General features: G+C 33.9%; 2 protein-coding genes across 2 annotated transcripts; both read right to left on the minus strand.

The window, feature by feature from the left end:
• Positions 1-8,484: 8,484 nt before the first annotated feature.
• Positions 8,485-14,452, minus strand: LOC143580373 (uncharacterized). Its single transcript, XM_077063415.1, has 7 exons — positions 13,232-14,452; positions 12,974-13,132; positions 12,717-12,896; positions 12,446-12,640; positions 10,977-11,075; positions 10,270-10,899; positions 8,485-9,082 (listed from the first exon to the last, which is right to left on the minus strand). The coding sequence occupies exons 1-7, from the start codon at positions 14,450-14,452 to the stop codon at positions 8,807-8,809; spliced, it is 2,760 nt and encodes a 919-aa protein (XP_076919530.1). The 3' UTR covers positions 8,485-8,806.
• Positions 14,186-20,303, minus strand: LOC143580376 (uncharacterized). Its single transcript, XM_077063418.1, has 3 exons — positions 20,297-20,303; positions 15,413-15,977; positions 14,186-15,114 (listed from the first exon to the last, which is right to left on the minus strand). Exons 2-3 carry the CDS (start codon positions 15,956-15,958, stop codon positions 14,608-14,610), a joined length of 1,053 nt encoding a protein of 350 aa, XP_076919533.1. The 5' UTR covers positions 15,959-15,977; positions 20,297-20,303; the 3' UTR covers positions 14,186-14,607.
• Between the last annotated feature and the right edge of the window lie 1,008 nt (positions 20,304-21,311).

The following is a 21,311-nucleotide window of genomic DNA, read 5'->3' on the forward strand; positions in this document are numbered from 1 at the left end:
GGTCATCAACTTTGTTACATGGTTCTTAAGGCAAGTCCGTGAAGAAGAATGGTGGACGGTGTATGCTAATAGGCATTGGTGTCTACCCTTATGGTGTTGGCCGTTGGATTCGTCTTACATCAATCTTTTTCGTGTTTTATTTAAAGTGTATTATGTATAACATGATATTTTAAACTAACTCGATCATTTTTGGTGATTGAGCCCACTCATAGTACAAATCAAATAAATAAACCCATGCATTGCCTGTGAAGTTAGAATTTTATATTTATATATTGTGACTTATTGGTTTACTTTTGTTTTTCCAGACTTTTGTGTTGAGTTTATTCGGACAGCTAAGTTAAAAACATATTTATTATTATTATTATTATTATTGTGTATAAGCCTCTGTAAACAAAATGAATGTTCGATGAACTGTTCGGCGGGAAGTTCGTTTATTTAATAAACGAACGAACACGAACATAGTGTTTGTTCGATTCGTTTACATGTTTTCATTATTCACATTGATGGATACATATGTCTCAATATCTAGGCTCTGCCGATTTTATTTTTGTTCGTTTGTGTTCGCGAACCGTTTGTGAACACATTCATTTTCTTAATGAACGAAAACGAACATAAAATCTCGTTCGGTAAGTGTTCGTAAATCGTTCGTGAACACATAATTTCCTTAACGAACGAACACGAACAAGACCTTGTTTGTGTTCATTCGTTTCATTTACAACCCTAACTGTGTATTCATCAATATTGTTTGAAAGAAAATATAATTATTTTAACCCGAAATAGACCCATGCCACTATTAATATTAAAGTTTAAACCCAAGTCGGTTATATTTTTTTACTTGCTGAACAAGTAAGTTAGTAATTCTATACGTACCTATATTAGTGATCCAGTATCAGCATTGACTCGAAGACAAAAACACTACACACAATTTCCTACAACATCATCATCGAGTTAAGGTTCCTAAGCAAAGAAATATGTCGGAGAGAAAGGTGGTGAATAAGTACTATCCACCCGATTTCGATCCCACTAAAGTTCCTCGAAGGTTTAAGAAGAGCCAACAACGAGCATCAGATGTAGCACTTGTGGCGGCTATATTTACAAAGGTACAAAATTCAATTCATGCAAAAAAAATGTCATCGGTGAGAAGTATCTTGGAACTATTCAAACATTTAGACTTTATTTCAAGTGCACCAACTGTTCTGAGATCGTTATCAAGACCGATCCTCAAAACTCCAATTATGTTGTTGAGGCTGGAGCACAAAGAAATTTCAAGCCTAGAGAGGAGTCGCAAGGGAACAAAAAGCGTGCAAGGTACTGTTGGGAATAGAAGAATAAAAGAAAATTTTGTAAATATTGATGACTTGAATCGGTAGATAATGTTTTTTTTATAACTAGCTATATAGCATAAGTATTGTGTTTAGTTTAACTAGTATGATATAGCAATTAAACATAACTTAGATGTTCTATATATTTATTTAATTTTCGTACCATTTATAATACAGGGAGTGATACGATAATATAACTTTCCAAGGAAACTATTACCCGGGTTTGACCCGCCTTGTCTCTTTAGTCAACTCTAAACAAACATCACCCGGAATCCATTTTCTCCCCAAATCAACACAAGTTTTACACATTGGGCAAGCAGCGGTCTTGATGCCTTAGCATGAAAATTATGCTTACAATTTGGCAATAATCTGCATATATCACCACTCTTAAAGACCTCTAAGGCTGGTAAGATGGGCGAGTCGGGTAATAAATGACTCAAATAATGCATTTGTCTCGTTAGATCAAGTTCTCTCTTAGGAGGATCGTACTGCAAAAAGGATCAAACTGAATGTTATACCCGATTAAATGTCATAATGTTTTAATAGCTTTTATTAAAAGAGTGCTCTTAAAAGTCATATATGTATAACATGTTTCTTAAAATTGACATTCTCTTCTTTCCTTCTTGGTTAAATATACAAAACAACTATCAGAGATAAACAACAAAGCAAGAGGAAAAGGAAATTCCGGTAAAAATTTAAAAACTTAGGAAAAAACCAAAAAAACTAACCAAAACAGTTTGTTAAAGTTTACGCATTATAGAGTAATTTTGTTAAATTCAAGTGCAACAATGTAAATTTGATTAAAGTTACTAAATTAGAACCGACGGAGCCAAGGGTCTAAACCCCGTCCTACTTGTAATAGGGCACACTAGCCATCACACCAGTTTTGTTTCTCGTTTGAGCATCCCTTTTTGCGTGTGTATATATTATACCAACGACGAAAAAAGGGAAGTTAGTGGGGTTAGCCGCCCAACTCTAACAATTTTAGCCAAGTACTATTCGAGTTTTCACGTTATATAGTATACTAGTTTGAGGCCCGTGTATTACACGGACAATTAATGAAAATTTTCATATTTAAACATTAAGCAAAACACAATCAAATAGCACAATTGTCATATATTGTTAATACAATTACAAATTACGTTAAAATTACAAGAATTAAAAAATAAAACATTATCCACGTATTTTATAAATAAGAAAAAAAATTCTTTTACACAACATTTGTTGTTGTATTGGTCAGATTACACTGTTTACCAATAATCAGAATCTTTAGGCCACACCTGCTTGTAACTCTTGACAAGACGACATATAGTTGTCCATGTGAGAACACGGGTTCTTTTAAGTACAAACCAACCCTTGATAATGATTGACCTTGGCTTTTGTTTATCGTCATCGCGAAATATACTGAAAGGGGAAACTGTCGTCTTTGAAATTTGTATGCTATTTTGTTGTCTGATGGAGTCAGTGACGATCTATGGATCAAAACTCTATGACCAATGTTAGTTCCAGAAATAATTTTGGCTTCAACTACACAAGTACCTAAAGATATAATCTGTAGTCGAGTACCGTTACATAAGCCTTCTTTCTGGTTAAGCTTTCTAAGGAGCATAATAGGAACACCAACTTTTAGCACCAGTTTGTGGTTTGGTAGTCCGGATATTCTTAGACCATTAAGCAGTTCAGGAGAGTATAAAGCTGTATCAACAGTGTCATTAATATATTCTGAACTGCATATGGTATATGAACTTAAGTACTCGACTTCATCACCTGGAAAAAAACTTGAGCAAACTATCATTAAACTATCATTAATCTCATCAACAATTTCGTTTGTTGGTGTAAGTATTGTTCTATCCTGAAAGTAATGTTGGTTCTCGTAATTCTGTAGAATATCAGGATATACAAAGTCAAAAAGTTTTGATATAGGATCAACTGAATCTTTTATAAGTGATCGTCATGTATATTTATCGTTGCAACACCATCATTAGGATCACCAATATTACCTTCACCTATATCTAAGATCCATTTAGCAAATAATCTGGTTTCTTCAACATCAGATGATGGCGTACCCATAGTTAATCTTAGGTTTTTTGTTCATCTCAAGACTTGCATTCACTCCAAATATAAAAAGAACATAAAGAGGCGTTTACGATGTCTTGTCTAGTGCCCTTTTGAACTACATGTAGGATTTGTCGAAAGTCTTTTGTGAGTTTTAGTAATTTAGACCTGTTAAGACCTCCAAATAGCAAATTAGAAGATAAACATCTTTTAAAGATTTGAGCTTGAGACATTTTGTGAGTTTTAGTAATTTAGACACATTTTGTTTTATTTCTTTTGAATTGTATTCATGAAAAGAACATCATGGAATAAATAATATTACCAAATTCATGGAATAAATAATATTACCAAATTCTTCAATTCAATAGTATCATTATACAACCAAATTCTTCAATTCAACAGTTCAGTATTAACATTTCACTCTAGATTTGCATAGAGATCATCACCTACATCCATTCTAAACTAACATATAACTAAATTATCAACGATCATTATTAATAATAATAAGTTTAAACGTTGATCTGTAAACAATTAAATAATATTATAAATATTATAATAATAATAGTTTCTTTTAATTTGATTTGTAAACGTTTACATAATAATAATAATAATAATGATAATAATAATAATATCAAATACACATGATCTGTAAAGAGCTAATTAATACACAATCTCAAATTAAACATATTAAACCTAACTGACAAATCAAATTCAATTTTCGGAATCAAAGTGGATTATAAAGTTTATGATGATGATGAAGCAATTTAGATCAAAAGAAGTGAATATGGTTCAAAGTAAACCCTAACAATTATTTAACAAAGTAATGAATTAAAATAAAAGAAACATGTTTGACTTCTTTTTCTTCAATTTTTCCACTTCTCTCTCGATCCCCTACGGTGGTTTAAAAGAATGGATTCATTAATAATAATAATAATACACATGAATGTAAACAGCTAACTAATACACAAATCTTAAATTGAACATATTAAACCTAAACCTTCAATCAATCTAATATCAAAATTCAATCAAAAAAGTTAATAATAATAATAATAATAATAATAATAATAATATTACTTAGTGAAGATGAGAGAAAGAGATTTAGGGGTTTTGAGGTCCACCGCTGCATCGTATATGTATATATATAGTAGATATAATGGAGAGGGTCGATAGTAGTGGTGGTCGTCGTCATCGTCGTCGTGGAGAGGGTATATTTCGTTGTCGGCAATTGGGGTGGTGGTGGAGGCCATGAAGAGGGCTGATGGAAAAGCATACTGTAACATCCTAAAATTTATAATGTTGAATAAAGAAAGTTACGTTTAGTGATTTCGCGTTATTAATTAATTAATATCGAGTAAAGAACGGATCATGGACTTAGATTAATTGAGATGGGTTAAATGAGAATGGGCCTTAGGTCCATGGGCTTTAAGGGATATAAATATCCCCTAAACCAAGCTAAAACCCTAAACCCTCATTTCATTTCCATCATAATCTCTACACACTCCAAACACACATACACCATAAACGAGAAAGACCCGAGAGAGAGTAAACGTTAGTTGGTATTAGATCTTATTACACGAGATCTAGAGTGCATAAACAAGCTAACAAAGATCGAACGAGCGCTAAAGGTATGTTCTTGACCTTTAAAGTTTACGTAGTATTGAACGTTTTTACTTAAAGGTCCAAACTTTATAGTATATACGGGATATATATACGACCGAAAACGGTTAGGGAACGTAGTGGGTGATGTCGAACCATAACAAGGGTATTAAAATCGCCAAAATGCTTGATAAAAACTAAACCCGTAGCTGAACTGGGTAACTTCGCCTGCAAAAGCTTAACTTCGCCTTCAAAGCTTAACTTCGCCTTCAAGGCTTAACTTCGCCTACGGCCAAGTTCGCCTAACTGGTAACTTCGCCTAAGGCCAAGTTCGCCTAAATGATAACTTCGCCTAAGGCCAAGTTCGCCTAACTGGTAACTTCGCCTAAGGCCAAGTTCCCCTAATTGATAACTTCGCCTAAGGCCAAGTTCGCCTAACTGATAACTTCGCCTAAAGCTAAGTTCGCTTAAGGTTTAACTTCGCCTAAAGTTAAGTTCGCTTAGAAAATAAATTAAAAACCTAATGGAAAATGTGTTAAGACAGTTAATGTAAATAAAATTTTTCCAAGCTGACCTGGCAGCTCGACCCCAGCCAGGGGCTCTGCCCCTTGGACCCTGCTAGGGGCTGCCGCCCCTAGACCCCGCTGCCAGGGGCGCTGCCCCCAGACCCCCGTTCGTTGTGGGTAGTAGTTAAGACTGGAAAGATGATATGAGTAGTGATAGTTAATTGATACGTATACTTGTTATACAGTCAGCCGTGCACAACTGAAGAAAGGGATTACGATTAACGGTGAACGTAACCGTGTTCAGGTGAGTTTCTAGCCCAATTATGTGTTATGTTTTCGGGGCTGTGTGCATACTCGATATGTTTGTTAATACGCTTATCCTGAGAGATAAGTGTATGCCTTATGTGAATGATGTGATGTGTATGAATGATGGCTTGACGGTACGTGAACGATCTTCGGATATTGCACGTACTGTCAGGTTGTAACGCTAAGTATAAGGTAAGTATGATATGTATGCTTATGTGTATGAATGTGATAAAGTTAATAAAAGAAGGAAAGGATGGTTGTATGGTTACGAAGAGGGTACCGGGCCCTAATAATACTCGAGGTATGATGTATGGTTGTATGGTAACGAAGAGGGAATCGAACCCTACTAATATTCGAGAACTAGGGAACCGAACCCTACTAATATTCGAGGAAAGAGGGTACCGAGCCCTAATAATACTCGAGGAAGGAGGGTACCGAGCCCTAATAATACTCGAGGAAGGAGGGTACCGAGCCCTAATAATACTCGAGGAATGTAGGGCGTAATGCTCTTTATAACGTAAGATATGAAAGTAAGTTAATACAAAAGAAAGTATGAAAGTATGAAAGTATGAATGAAAGAATATAAGTTGATGTATATTGTATAGTGTATGATTAACTAGAACTCACTCAGCGTAGCTGACTTTTAGTATGCACGCAGGTAAGTAGGATGAGGCAGCTCGCTTGAGGAGACACGTGGCACTAAATAAGAGGTTGGCATCGGAAGACTCAAGACGTTTAAGTTTAATGTTTCGTTTATTTTGAAAGACAAAATGATGTTTTAAGACAAGACGTGTTTTGTTATGAAATGTTTTATGAAAGCTTTTATATTCCGCGAATGTTTTAATTAACTCTGATATTTAGAACTGCGTTTATGAGTAAATCCAACACGAAAGTATGGCTACTGGTAACGGGGCCTTACACATACGTGATGGAGTTGGGTGATATTTGGGATCTAGGGTTTGATTGATAAAAGATAAGGGGTTTGAATAACAAATAAAGTGGGTGGGTAATGACCCATGTAATATCCATATTTAATAAAATGGGTTATAGAGTATGAGAATGGATGAGAGTGTGACAAGTGGCATGTATTAGTAGTTATTTATTAGAGTAGTAAGATTACGGTGGTTTAAAAGAATGGATTCATTAATAATAATAATAATACACATGACTGTAAACAACTAACTAATACACAAATCTTAAATTGAACATATTAAACCTAAACCTTCAATCAATCTAATATCAAAATTCAATCAAAAAAGTTAATAATAATAATATTACTTGGTGAAGATGAGAGAAAGAGATTTAGAGGTTTTGAGGTCCACCGCTGCGTCGTATATGTATATATATAGTAGATATAATGGAGAGGGTCGATAGTAGTGGTGGTCGTCGTCATCGTCGTCGTGGAGAGGGTATATTTCGTTGTCGGCAATTGGGGTGGTGGTGGAGGCCATGAAGAGGGTTGATGGAAAAGCATACGTGATGGAGTTGGGTGATATTTGGGATCTAGGGTTTGATTGATAAAAGATAAGGGGTTTGAATAACAAATAAAGTGGGTGGGTAATGACCCATGTAATATCCATATTTAATAAAATGGGTTATAAAGTATAAGAATGGATGAGAGTGTGACAAGTGGCATGTATTAGTAGTTATTTATTAGAGTAGTAAGATTACGGTGGTTTAAAAGAATGGATTCATTAATAATAATAATAATAATAATAATAATAATACACATGACTGTAAACAACTAACTAATACACAAATCTTAAATTGAACATATTAAACCTAAACCTTCAATCAATCTAATATCAAAATTCAATCAAAAAAGTTAATAATAATAATATTACTTGGTGAAGATGAGAGAAAGAGATTTAGAGGTTTTGAGGTCCACCGCTGCGTCGTATATGTATATATATAGTAGATATAATGGAGAGGGTCGATAGTAGTGGTGGTCGTCGTCATCGTCGTCGTGGAGAGGGTATATTTCGTTGTCGGCAATTGGGGTGGTGGTGGAGGCCATGAAGAGGGCTGATGAAAAAGCATACGCGATGGAGTTGGGTGATATTTGGGATCTAGGGTTTGATTGATAAAAGATAAGGGGTTTGAATAACAAATAAAGTGGGTGGGTAATGACCCATATAATATCCATATTTAATAAAATGGGTTATAAAGTATGAGAATGGATGAGAGTGTGACAAGCGGCATGTAGTAGTAGTTATTTATTAGAGTAGTAAGATTTGCTTATACGTCCGTGTGACACACGAGTTGAAAAACATATTTTAACATATTAATAGATATAATCTATGAATTTTTAAAAATCAAATAAATATGTAATCAAGCAACTTAAAATATAACAAAAGAAAACTATTTAACAACTTTGAGGCCGTCGTCTAGCAACTCTTGATAATGCAACATATGACTGACCATTTGTAAAAAAAACTGTTTTTATAAATAGGTTATTTTATCTTTATTTAGGTACTTAATAACCACTTTGCTATATTGTAGCATCTCTTTTAACAAAATATTAGGTCACCAATCTACCCGCAACCGAGCTCCTGCCAAGTTTCAAGCTGACTTTCAAGTTAAAATCAAGCTTGAGCCTAACAATGTTTAAAGCCCACGACTCGGTTACACCCCTAACCATCACATGATCTTTTGTTCCGGCCAGTGACTCTTGTCCAACCCCACTGACCGTACAAACACTAGCTCAAAGGCAGGATGAATAAAAACATGTATATGGATAGGCATGCTTACAAACAAACATACTAAAAAGGTTCATCTCCTGTAACTTTCAACCGAACCATACCATATAACAAACTACCGAAAACTATTAAGTTTTAAAACTAAAAAAAAAGAAAAAAAAAAAAGCAAGCCCACACTTTATTATCTCTTTAACGCATATTTGTATAGATCACTTAAAACCCGAAACGAAAACTTCTCTATATTTTCCATGGGGCAGAATTCAGAACCGCATATGATTGAGCTTAGTGGGCTTGGAGCCCAAAAACAGACCGAAATTGGCCATCATAAACACAACAAGCACCGCAAGGGCGGCCAGAGCCACATGTCCCGCCTGTTGCCACCCCTCCTGTTTCGGTTTAAAACCTGTGGTGGGACTGGGACCGGCTTCGGTTTCAACTGCCTAGAGAAGAAATGAGCTGCCGGTTTTTTCCCTTTTTTCTTGTTAGCAGCGGCTTCAATCTCTTTAGCAGTAGCCTCGTTTTCTGAGCCCGGTGCTTCTTCTCCATTTGAGCTCCCTTCTGTCTTCTTTTCCTTCTTTCTTAGTCGTTTCTCTCTCTCCTGCACAAACTCACATCGTTGTTATAGTAAGCGTCACGTGATTTATCATCAAATGCACGTAATAAGTCAGTTCATTTAGTTGCGACTTGAGCCGTTTGGAATTCCATCAATTATTCGTCTATCAAAAAATGAGTGAATTCGGCCAACTTTTTCATCCCTGCAGTCAATAATGTTCCATAAAAGCATCTATGTAACCCCGATTATATGACCAATCATATATAGCAATTTTCATTTTGTCAAAAAAAATTCTCTTAGGACCCATTTAATAAATGAATTAATTAAGTCTAAATTTGAAAAGATGAATAAACAGGTTTATATAAAAAGAATGCTATAAATATTCCAAAAGAGGCTATACTGACTGAAAAAACTGCATCTTTACATTCATACCAATCTATGTGATCTGGGCTGTATTCTATCTTTATACAGACAAAACTCAACAAATTTTTTTGGAAAAAAAAAACAGCGCAAAAGAAAACGGATCGAAAATTGTGGAGTTTTGTGACTCGTTTAGGCCAGCCCTATTTTTTATTCTAAAAACATTAGCGTAAATGTACGGTTTATTTTTACAATTTAGCTACTAAAGTCCTTAAAAGTGCACCTTTTTAGATTATATGTAGTCTTAAAATTATAAGTTTCAAGGAGTATGTGCATCAAGTCACTACTAATTTTAATACTGACACACGCCCTTAACACAACTAGATCATGATCTGACCAATGAGCCAGCTAATCAAATAGATGGATCATGACCATCATCAACCCATTTAGTTTTCTATTTCCCTACCCCACTCCCACCCCCCACCCAAAGATAAAAAACAACTCTTTTGTTTATTTTGTCTGTTTATTTATGGAAATTCTGTTTACATGTAACAAGGTGTAATTTGATAAAGACGGTGTTCCCAAAATACATGACGAAATCTTGTTTTAAGAGATCTGTATTTTGTCGTCATATAACCACTCAACTTTAAAAGTTTTGTCGTTATAAAAACAGTCATAGAGTGACATAATGAAACCAAACAAACTCTGAAGACATTATTAATCCTATAATGACGCGGTAGATATTATTACACTTGACCTATAAGTCATAAATGAGTGCATGACCAACTACTAAAATGCAATTTAGGTATACCGAGTAACATCGTAAATAAACAAAATGCCAATAGAAAGAAAACATAAATAATTAAAGCTACCTTCTCTTTATGCTCAGCTTCCTTGCGGGCACGCAGCTCAGCCCGAAGTTGTGCCTTCTCAGCATTTCGTTTCTTCCTCTCGAGTGCCTCAGCTGCCTTGGCCTTTTCCTCCATGCGGCGTTGCTCTTTCAGTTTTGCAGCCTCTTCTTTTTTCAACTCCTCTGCCTTTCGAGCCAACTCGATCTCCTCTTTTGTCGGGACATTCTCTGTCACCTCAGCCTCCTCTTTTGCGACGTCAGCACTTCCCAAGTTCGTCGGTTTTATGACACTTTTGTTTTTCAATTCCTGCTTCTTTGGGCCAGATTTGTTCTCAACAGGCTTACGGGTTTCATTATTATATGCATTCTCATTATTATACACGTTCTTATTTTCGGTAGGTAAAACTGAAACATCATTTTCTTGTTCAACAGGTAAGACAACCGCCACGTGTTTAACTTCAGCTGGAAGAGAAACCGGGCTCATATTAACATGTTCAATCACATTACTGGGAAGCATGGGTGCCACGTCAACAGAAACAGGTGGGGCCCCATCCAACGCCTTTTGTTTCCTGCTAGCTATACAATTGCACCTCCTGATGTATTCCTGCCTGAACTCATCATTGTTGTTCCATTGTTCCATAAATGTCTCCACCTACAACGATTCACGTGTTAATCCAAATATTAAATGTATGCTTACGTATGACAAAACAAAAGAATTTATTAAATAACCTGATTTGCGCATAAACGATGAAGCGCGTCTTGGTCTCCTTGTGACAGATAAGTCCTTGCTGTTGTTAAGACCCCCTTGAACTGGCGGAAATTTGTGTTCTGCACGTGTAAATGGGCATCATTTAATATCATAATTATACGCATTTTATAAGAATTTCAAAATGTACTGCACTCAAGGGAGATCGCACGTGCTCATAATCATCATACGACAAAATCTATTATGGTTCATTAAATGTATAACGAGTAATCATATTGTTGGTTGTGTGTGCGTGTGAGCGGCATTTATACTATTGTCACTTCTGATTGCAAGTTTTAAAAAATAAAAATATATAACAAACAGACAGACAGACAGACAAACAAACAAACAAACATACTCGGTAAAAAAACTAAAATATGTATCATAATCATCATTTAAGAAAATACACATTTGCAAACAGGAATAAGAATCGATTTCTAAATTCACCCCTTTTGACAACAGGTATATATGGCATGAGGTATTCGTTTTAACGGTTTTTACAGGTCCATGCCACGTAACTGACTTGCAACATCATCTAAGGTATAAGTGTAATCAAAATTTCTAAGGATATGCAAATTCAAGGAAAATCAATTAATAATTTCGTATCATTAATAGTAAGGGGAAGGTTAACGTACAAATGAAATTAACGTACTAAACGTGAGAATCAAGTAGTATAATTATATTTACAAGTAGAGTAATTATGTAATTACATCATAGAGTAATTACATAATTACTCTACTTGTATATATAATTACTCTACTTGATTCTCACGTTTAGCACGTTAATTTCATTTGTATTTGATCCAAACCCGTAATAGTAATATACTTCATAAGGAACTATTAATCATATCAAACAAGTATATAACCGATGGCAAAAGAGATATTTCCTATAATAATATTAATTTTGCTATTATGGTTCACAAATTTGAAATAGTAGGGTTAATACAAAGTTACAGTCCTCATTTTCATCGTTAGATGATGAACCAAATTATTGCAATCACATACATGTATGTCTTTATACTCTGTTTTCCTTTTATAGTGTCTAATTTTGGTGATCCTAACCGTTTATTTGTAAATTAAACAGTAACTAATAGAGATTATTCATAAATGCATATCATCTATGGATCGGTTATATGGTCAAATAATTAAATACATGTTTGAATAAGATAACATGCATTACTTTTATAACGTACGCGTATTTAATCATGTTTACTAATTTACCATATTAGAATGTCAACTTATAGTAGCTATATTAATAAAACTCCAAAAAAAATAAAACATTACAGAATTTTAAGACACAGATAATGTGATTATTCAAATGTAAAAATAAAACATTACGGAATTTTAAGACACAGATAATATGATTATTCAAAATGTAAAAACCACATGGCAACAGAGTCAAAACATGTTCTTGTTGACTACCGATTTATGTAGTATGAAAAGTCACAACAAACCTTGTCATATGATAGCTTCCTCAAACTATTCAAATGAGCATACGCTTTTTGGCGAAATTCATCCGCAGCTTTGAACCGACATTGCAATTCCCTTTCCTCTCTACTTAACTCCTCATATTTTTTCACAATTTTTGTTAGAACCGCTACAACCTTTGAAACCTCGGCCTTTAAGTCCTCCAATTCCTTTCTTAAAACCTGTGTATAATAATATTCATATCAATTGAAAATCTAACCAAAACAAAAATGTTTATATGAATACTGATTATTGAACCTTCAAGCGCTTCTCATTATAATCTTTCGTGTCTATAGCATGTCGAATTTCCTCTGGTGTTCCCATATTTGAGGCTAGTTGATCTCTAAGAGACTTCAGCTGTCTGATCTCACGGATGAACTCTTTTTCATCTTTTAGTTGAATTGTTTCATGTTGTATCATATACTCCACGCCATATATCTGCTTTAAGAACATACATTCAAAGCTCTACTATATAAAAAGTAGCAATTTTTATGATCAAAAGAAGTGAATCATACCCTTGAATCAATATCTTCCACAGACATTGCATTCTTCCATCTGTTAATGACAGCCTGGACAGCTTCTATTTCCTGTCTCTTTGCTTTAACTACCCGTCTTGCTGCAATCTCCTTCTGTTTTGCAGCCTCGAATTCCTGGTTATAGACTTTTAACCTTTCCTGTAGAAGAAAACATCAAGAAAATAGCATTCATCATACTTATGAATTATGATTTATAACAAAATGTGTAAAAAATTACTTCTGGATATCTTTTCTCACCCTTTTTTCTTGACCCACAAATCGGATTGAATAGCGAAGGCGCGTCTTCTCCACAACTAGCGCGTGCGCACTTCTAATCTGCTCCCTTAAGTTTTCATCCTCAAACCTAGGAATCTTTACCAAGAAGTTATATTCTAAAACCTCAATTTCATCATTCTGTGCATCAATTGCATCATTTACTACTTCACCCTCTATAGAAGAGTTGGAAATCTTATCACTTTGAATGACAAACATGTTTTCCACTTCTTTGTTCTGTATACTAGGTTTTGACTCGTGACGCCCAATTGAGCCGAATTCAATCACAACTCCATGGTTAACAATTGTATCAGAGAAAGTTAATGTGGAGTGATCTCCAACTGAAGCATCCTTAACTTCAGTTCCTTTTTCTTCATTATCAAATACAACAACATTTTCGACCGGTGTTTCACAATCCTTAACTTCAGTTTCGTTCTCATCATTATCATCAGAGGCATCAACATTTTCAATCCCAGATCCGCAATCTGTACCTTCGGTGGATTTGATCTCTGTATCCACATGAGATACAATTTCAATCTTCTGCTCAGCCACTGTCAAGACATCGGGATTAGAAAGTGGATCATCGTTCTTCTCAACTAGCAACTCGCTGGTAGTTTCAACATTTTCAGCACTTGCCTCCAGTTGCAAGCTTTCTTGAGGCTTATCAATGCAATTACTGGCTCCATATTGTGAAGACATGTTCTCATGAATGACAGCCTCAATGTTGATTTCGGCTTCCAATGATACTTCAGCCACATTGGCAGATTCTGATGTGTTATCCTCCAAGTTCAACTCATCTTGAACATTGTCTATAACCACTGTTTGAGATTCGTGAATCTCATCTTCTACTTTGGCCTGCTCCTTCACATCCAAGATCCTATCAAACTGATCAACTTGCCCATTGGCCAGAGCATCCACTTCCTCAGTCAGCACAAGTCCAGAATCTTGATTCTCTTCTAATTCTAGGCCTGATCGAATTTCTGTGCCTTCAGCTTTCTGGTTCTCAGTTTGGATCATGTTGCAGACATGATCTGGTTCAACTTCTACATTGACCTCTGAGGTAATAACTAACAGCTTCTGATGCTCTTCTAACTTTTCATCTAGCTCCATGACAATTGTATCAGATTCTGGCTCATCAACTGATACAGGACATTCTTGGTTGTCAACTAAACAGGCAATGGAATATGATCCATCAACCGACACCATACATTCTTGTTCCTTGATTGGGCTTTCACAAGACTCTGGCTCATCAGCTGCAACTTGACTTCCCAAATCTTCAGATGGCTTACCAGACACATCAACTGTTGCTTGACCTTTCGGTCCCTCAATTAGACTTCCAGATGATTCTGATCCATCATCTTTTACTTGAAATTGCAGATCTTCAGATGTCTTACCAGAGTCATCAACAGTTGCTTGACATTCTGAATTGTCACAAGTTTGATAATAGACTCTGGCCCATCATTAACCATCACATTATAATCTGCAGCACTAACTGTCACATCAGACAGCTTAATAACAGCCTCTAACTCAGAAACTGTCACTTCAGAGCTTTCTATGGTCTTCTGAGTTGACTCGGTAAGCCTGTCCACTTCTTCACTGCTCTTTAAATCTGCATCTTGTTCCCCTGAGATCTTGTCAAGATGACCATCTACATTCACATCAACGGCATCCGTCACCAGGACCACAGGAAGGTCAAAAGTGGATCCATTGACAAGATTCACATCATCTTTAGCAGCTTTCACCTCAGTAACACTCTCTTTTGTAGACTCATGAGCGATACCATTACTCTCTGACACCAATGTATCAACCGCTATCCCCTCGTATTCTAAACCTAATTCTTCCTTCTTAAATTGGTCAACTTCATCAACCTTAGCAGCCTTCAACCCAGAAACTGTCTCTTGAGAGTTTTCTACAGTGTTCTGAGTTGACTCGGTAAGCCCGTCCACTTCTTTGCAGCTCTTAACATCTGCCTCTTGTTCCCCTGAGATCTTCTCAAGATGACCATTTACATCCACATTCACACCATTAGTCACCGGAACCACAGGAAGTTCAACAACAGATCCATTCACGTCGCCATTCACACCATTAACTTCCATCTCCGACACCAACGCATCAACAACTACCCCCTCGTTTTCTTCTTCTCTTAAATTCGTCAACTTCAACAACATTAACAGCAGCCTCTAACTCAGAAACTGTCACTTCAGAGCTAGCTACAGTGTCCTGAGTCGACTCAGTAAGCCCGTCCACTTCTTCAGTACTCTCAACTTCCACATCATGTTCCCCCGAGATCTTCTCAACATGACCATTCACATCCACATCAACACCATTACTCACCAGCACCACAGGAGATTCAACAACCGATCCATTCTCGATATTCACATCACTCTCCAACACCAACGGATCAACAACCACCTCCTCTTTTCCTAAACCTAATTCCTCCTCCTTAAATCGGTCAACTTCCTCAACACTAACATCCCCTGTACCACCATCACTCACCTCAACACCATCATTCACAACCACACACTCCAAACCACCGCCGCTACCGACACCACAATCAACCGTACCGCCACCACCGCCGCCACTCAAATCACCACCATTACCACCACCGACATCACAATCAACCGAACAGCCACCACTCAAATCACTGGAATTCACCTCAATTTCAACCTTCCGAGCCACCTCACCACACACAACCTCCACACCAGCCGTCATTCCGAACCAATCGCAAACTCTACACAAAATTCAAATCCACAATCACACGATCAAACTCAAACTCAAGCATCACACAATTCAATACCACAGCTACAATTCAAACACAATGCATAGTATTATATTATTCTAATCCATTCACATTCAGTCAATTACAACTTACCTGTAACAGATTCGGATTCGGTGCGATCCAGATGCCTAAAATCAAATCGAACATAAACCGAATCGGAAGTAAATGAAAATGAGTAAATTAGGGTTTATGAGAATGCAGAATTATTATTATTATTATTATTATTATTATTATTATTATTATTATTATTATTATTATTATTATTATTATTATTATTATTATTATTATTATTATTGAGAGCGGGAGATGTTTCTCTCTCTAGATTCTCTCTCTAAAAATATATGTCACACACAGACACACAGTAGAGTTGCTGCTGGAACGAAACAGCTGGCGGGGAAAGGGTAAACCTTTCTTCATCTCCAACTCCTACTTATTATTATTATTATTATTATTATTATTATATCTTTTGAACTGTCCAACCCAGCTACTGGCTTAATTCATGTCTAAACGGACTACTGACTAAATTCGCATCAGTACATACTCGTCTTTCAATCCAGGAACACTTGCCCGAAAACACAATATTACGATGAGATAAAACCCGTAAACTAGTCTACAAGGCCGGTTATGAGACATGGTCTGATGGTCGACGCCTCGACAGACCCGGGCCCGACACCAAAAAGACCAGAGTCTTTATTTTAGGTTATATATTGTTTTTAATGTTTAAACCAAACTACTCAATATATTTAAGACCCAAAAGTTTTTCGTTAACCCAAAAATTTTTCACGATTCTCGGAGACGGCCGTACTCATCTAGTTAATCTTATCACCCAGTACCGTTGATACCGAAAATAAATGATGAGTGCAGAAAGTCATGAGGAATTGAATATAGGTCACATGAAACACAATATTATTGTGATTCATTATTATTAAATTATTAAATTCAACTTTTTTTTCTTAATTTAATAGTAATTAATATTATTTATCATTTATTTCTGTTGAATCTTTCTATTAAAAATGATAGTTAGTCATTTCTAGTCCCTGGGAAAGTGGGAATCTTGCTATTTCTATACACATTACACTCTTAAGGAACACGCATCTGAAATTTATAATGGTTTATTAATAGCGACACATGTAATTGTGTTCACATTCATTCACATTTAAGTTAAGTTTCTTACGAAGGTAAAAGAAAATTGTTAAGAATTAGAATGAGTGTATAGAAAGAAATTATGTTTACGTACCTTTATAGCTTTATTTTACTTTTTTAAGTAAAAGGTTATGAATCTGTCATTGGTATGAAAGAGTGTATTGGTTACCTACCTAACATAACTTAATTCAATGCATAAAGAATCGTCAAACATTTTTTTTGTTTTCAAGAAAGCAAATGTGAGGTTCAATGTATTAGCATAGAGAGCGAAAAACACTTAACAAAATAATGGTCTAATAACGTGAGTTGACAATGTCTTGTTTTGTGTTTTTTAAAACGGGGAATGTCAACGTGAAATAAAACTAGCAACACGTGGGCTTTCAATATGAAAACGGTTGTCCTCATTGGACTGGATAAAGATTTGGTTACAAACGACGCTGATTTATGTTAGGAAGTGTCACGTGCTACAACATACCGTGACGTATTTGTATTTAAATGACTTCATATATTTTCGGAAAACGACAACGTATATTTTGGATGAGGGCACGATACGTCCAAAACAAAGTATAGTTGTAGCGTTTTGAAAGTAGTTATAAACTTTTATTATTGATTATATTCGAATTATTTTTTTTCCTTGTATCATTTCGTATTTCTTAATCTTAAATTATAACTATTAATATAACTTTAATTCATACCCGAACTTACCTAATAATTCTTTTTTTCAAATAGTAAAGAAAAATAACGAAATAACGTGTTAGAATATTCAACTTTTGTGAGTGAAGGATGCAATGTGTAATTTTGGAGTTTTGAAAATAAGTACACAAGAATCACAAATCTTGAATGAAACAAATATTCTTTATTCATTAGGAAGTACATTCCATAAAAGGATAAATGTGAACAGTGTAGTTTAGAAAGAAACGTATATTTCCAAAGTTATAAATTATTATAAACTAATAATAATAGTATATTAATTAAGTTATTAATATGTCTTAATTTTTAAATTAATAGGTAAGAAAAAAAACTTCCAATATATTAATAGTTTTCTTTTTTTATGAGATATAAGTTGTATGATTTATAAATGCCATAAAAGTAAAAATAAAATTAAACATACTATTAATTGTCTTGCCATTTAATTTGTATTTATATATTTATATTATAAACAATTTTTGAGTAAAAGATATAAACTGGCTAAAAGGAAAATTATATTTAGTAACGTATTATCGTACATAATTTGCTTATTTAGATAATCTAATAAATACCAACAAAATAATAATAATAATAATAATAATAATAATAATAATAATTGTTAAATACTGAAAAGTGAAAACAGCTGCAATTATCAATTTAAAAGGGATAAGGATGAGCATACTACAAGCAACATATTATAAAATAATATAATTATTTAATTTTTTGTTTCCCCAATTTTATATAATTTACTATAAAACGATTACAATAAAGTGGCAGGCAAACGGGCAACAAATTGCGCCGCAACCCCCTTTTGAACAGCAAAGTCAATCCTGCTAAAAACGAAGCTTTGGGACCTAGAAGCTGAAGAGGTTCCGTGTACGACGCGCTGAACCCTACTCAAAAATTTCACAGCCTCTGGAGCTAGAAAACCATTTAGTATATTTGAACCCAATATATTTCAACCATTTATTAAACATGTAAGAAAAGATTAACATGTATACTTTAATGTGCTTTAAATTGTTTTATTTACCTGTTTTTATGACATATTATCATTAATTATGAAAATAATACTTCATTAGAAAAAATATTACATTAACTAAGATTATAATATTAGAATAAGTAATCATTAATTAAATCAACATAACAGTTATTAATAAAAATAATTAATCTAACTTATTACCTACCAGTAAAACTAATTTCATTTACAACAGGTCGACACGAAGTAATTCATCATCCTCAAACATGAGCCGATCGTTAGTTAGGGATTATAAAAAAAATGTATGTCTTAAAAGTTAACTTCAATTATTTTCTAAATAATAACTATTAAATGTACTATCGATCTATCAATCACTTATAATCAACTATAATCAACCTATTATGCATTGATTATATAAAAAATGATAATATTAAAAGTAAATAAATAAATAAATAAATAAAGTTCTACTAAAAACACATATACCATTATTATTTTTTTATGTTAGGCATCAACATCATCATACTACATTAGCATGTAAAGTTAGTCGATATCTAATAGAGGACAAGTGACTAGATATAGGGTGCAAAACATGCAAATAAACCTAAGGCATTGGCTGTCATCCTCCATATAATGACAAGGATCGATTTATAAACAATTATATATTAATCGATAGTCGTTAGTCGGACGGTGTAATAAGGACTAATGATCTATCGAAAATATTTGACGTCTAGTCAAAAAATTTATAACCTTGTTTATAAGTAAATCGCAGAAGATTCATAATACATGTTTTTATTATATTAATAGGCATTTTTCAATATTTATCAAAATTAATTAGCATCTAGTCAGAATTTTTATAACCATGCTTATAAGTAAATCGCGGAAGAAGATCCTTAATACATATTTTTATTATTTTTAATAGGTGTTTTTCAAACAACTTTGCACATGAGATTGAAATTAAAAAATAATAAATAAAAATTTGAATTCACGTTTTAAATAATGACTTCAGTTTAGTCATGTTTCTTTTGTACGACTTTCATTATCACATGATATATTTTTCTTCAATAACATATGGCTTTTAATTTTCAAAATATACTTTACTAAGAATATAACTTATTTTATAAAACTTAAATGAAAATATAGACAAAACTTTAAGCAAAATTATATATTCAGATTTTGAAAACTCTTAATTACATTATTATTGAAAACTGGAAATATATATATATATATATATATATATATATATATAATTGAAGTCGCCATCTGAAATAGCATATTCAACTTGTTGTGCAAAGTGTTTGAAGAAAGAGCGATTTTTCAAAAAGAAACCAAACAATTTCATGAACTTTTTATGATTTTTAGAAACTAAAATATATATATATCTAACCACAAATAGCAAAAGTAAACTCTTAACACAAAAATAAATAACTTTGTAAAAATACAAGAGGGAGAATGAATTGATATATACCTGAAGTTGCTAGCACCTGCAAAGACAAAAATCATTCATTAGATATAGAAATAAATACAAAAATTAAATAAAAAGAAAGAAAGAAAGAGAGAAAGAAAATAAATACAAAAATTAATATCTTTATGCATATATTTAACCCAAAAAAAAAAAGAAAGAAAGAAAATGAAAAATCAAGCAGAGAAGAACAAGAAAAATCATATTAAAATCAGCTATTTTTTCATTTTAATAAAATGTTTTTAACTTTTGATAAAAAAATCCTTAAAATCGAAATTAAAACCGACGCAAAATTGATAATAATTTCTATAAATTCGAAGATATGAACACACCTTTAGGCCACAAGATCGAACTGTCCGAGAACAAATTTGGATCGAAACCCAAGCTGTGTTGTTGAAATGATTCAAAGTTGGTTTTTAAAATGCCAAGAGAAATGCAATAAAGAAAGATGACATATGTAATTGTTGGTAAAAGTCATAAAATTCATGAGACTTTGTTGAGAGTAATGCAGGTTGCATTGAATTAATATAATAGCATTACACAATGTATTCATATGATGTAATAATATGATGACTTGTTAATTTTGTATGACAGACAGGCATAAGTAGGATTCTTAAAAAACGGTCAAGTGGCTCGAAGTGTAAGGCCCCGAACTCGGTAGCCCTACTTTAGCGTCGGATTTACTCATAAACACAGTCCTTCAAATCAGAGTTTATTAAAACTTTTCGCGGAATATAAAACATCAATCATTTGTTACAAAACATTAAATCTTTTCTTTGATACCATAACATAAAACTTTATATTCAAAACATATTTACTTCTTTCTTCAGATGCCAGCCGTTCAATCCATGCCATGCGTCATCCTATTACTAGCTCTGTAATCGGCTCACCTGCGTGCATACTAAAAGTCAGCTACGCTGAGTGAGTTCTAGTTAATCAGGTATCATACAATTTATTCCCATATATTACTTCCCGTATCCGAAGACACATATTACTACCTTAACCTTGTATAAATATCCAT

This window comes from Bidens hawaiensis, unplaced genomic scaffold (assembly GCF_021521415.1).
Source record: "Bidens hawaiensis isolate Kalapana, Puna unplaced genomic scaffold, B.hawaiensis_p1.1 tig00030391_1, whole genome shotgun sequence".
Classification (NCBI taxonomy): Eukaryota; Viridiplantae; Streptophyta; class Magnoliopsida; order Asterales; family Asteraceae; genus Bidens; species Bidens hawaiensis.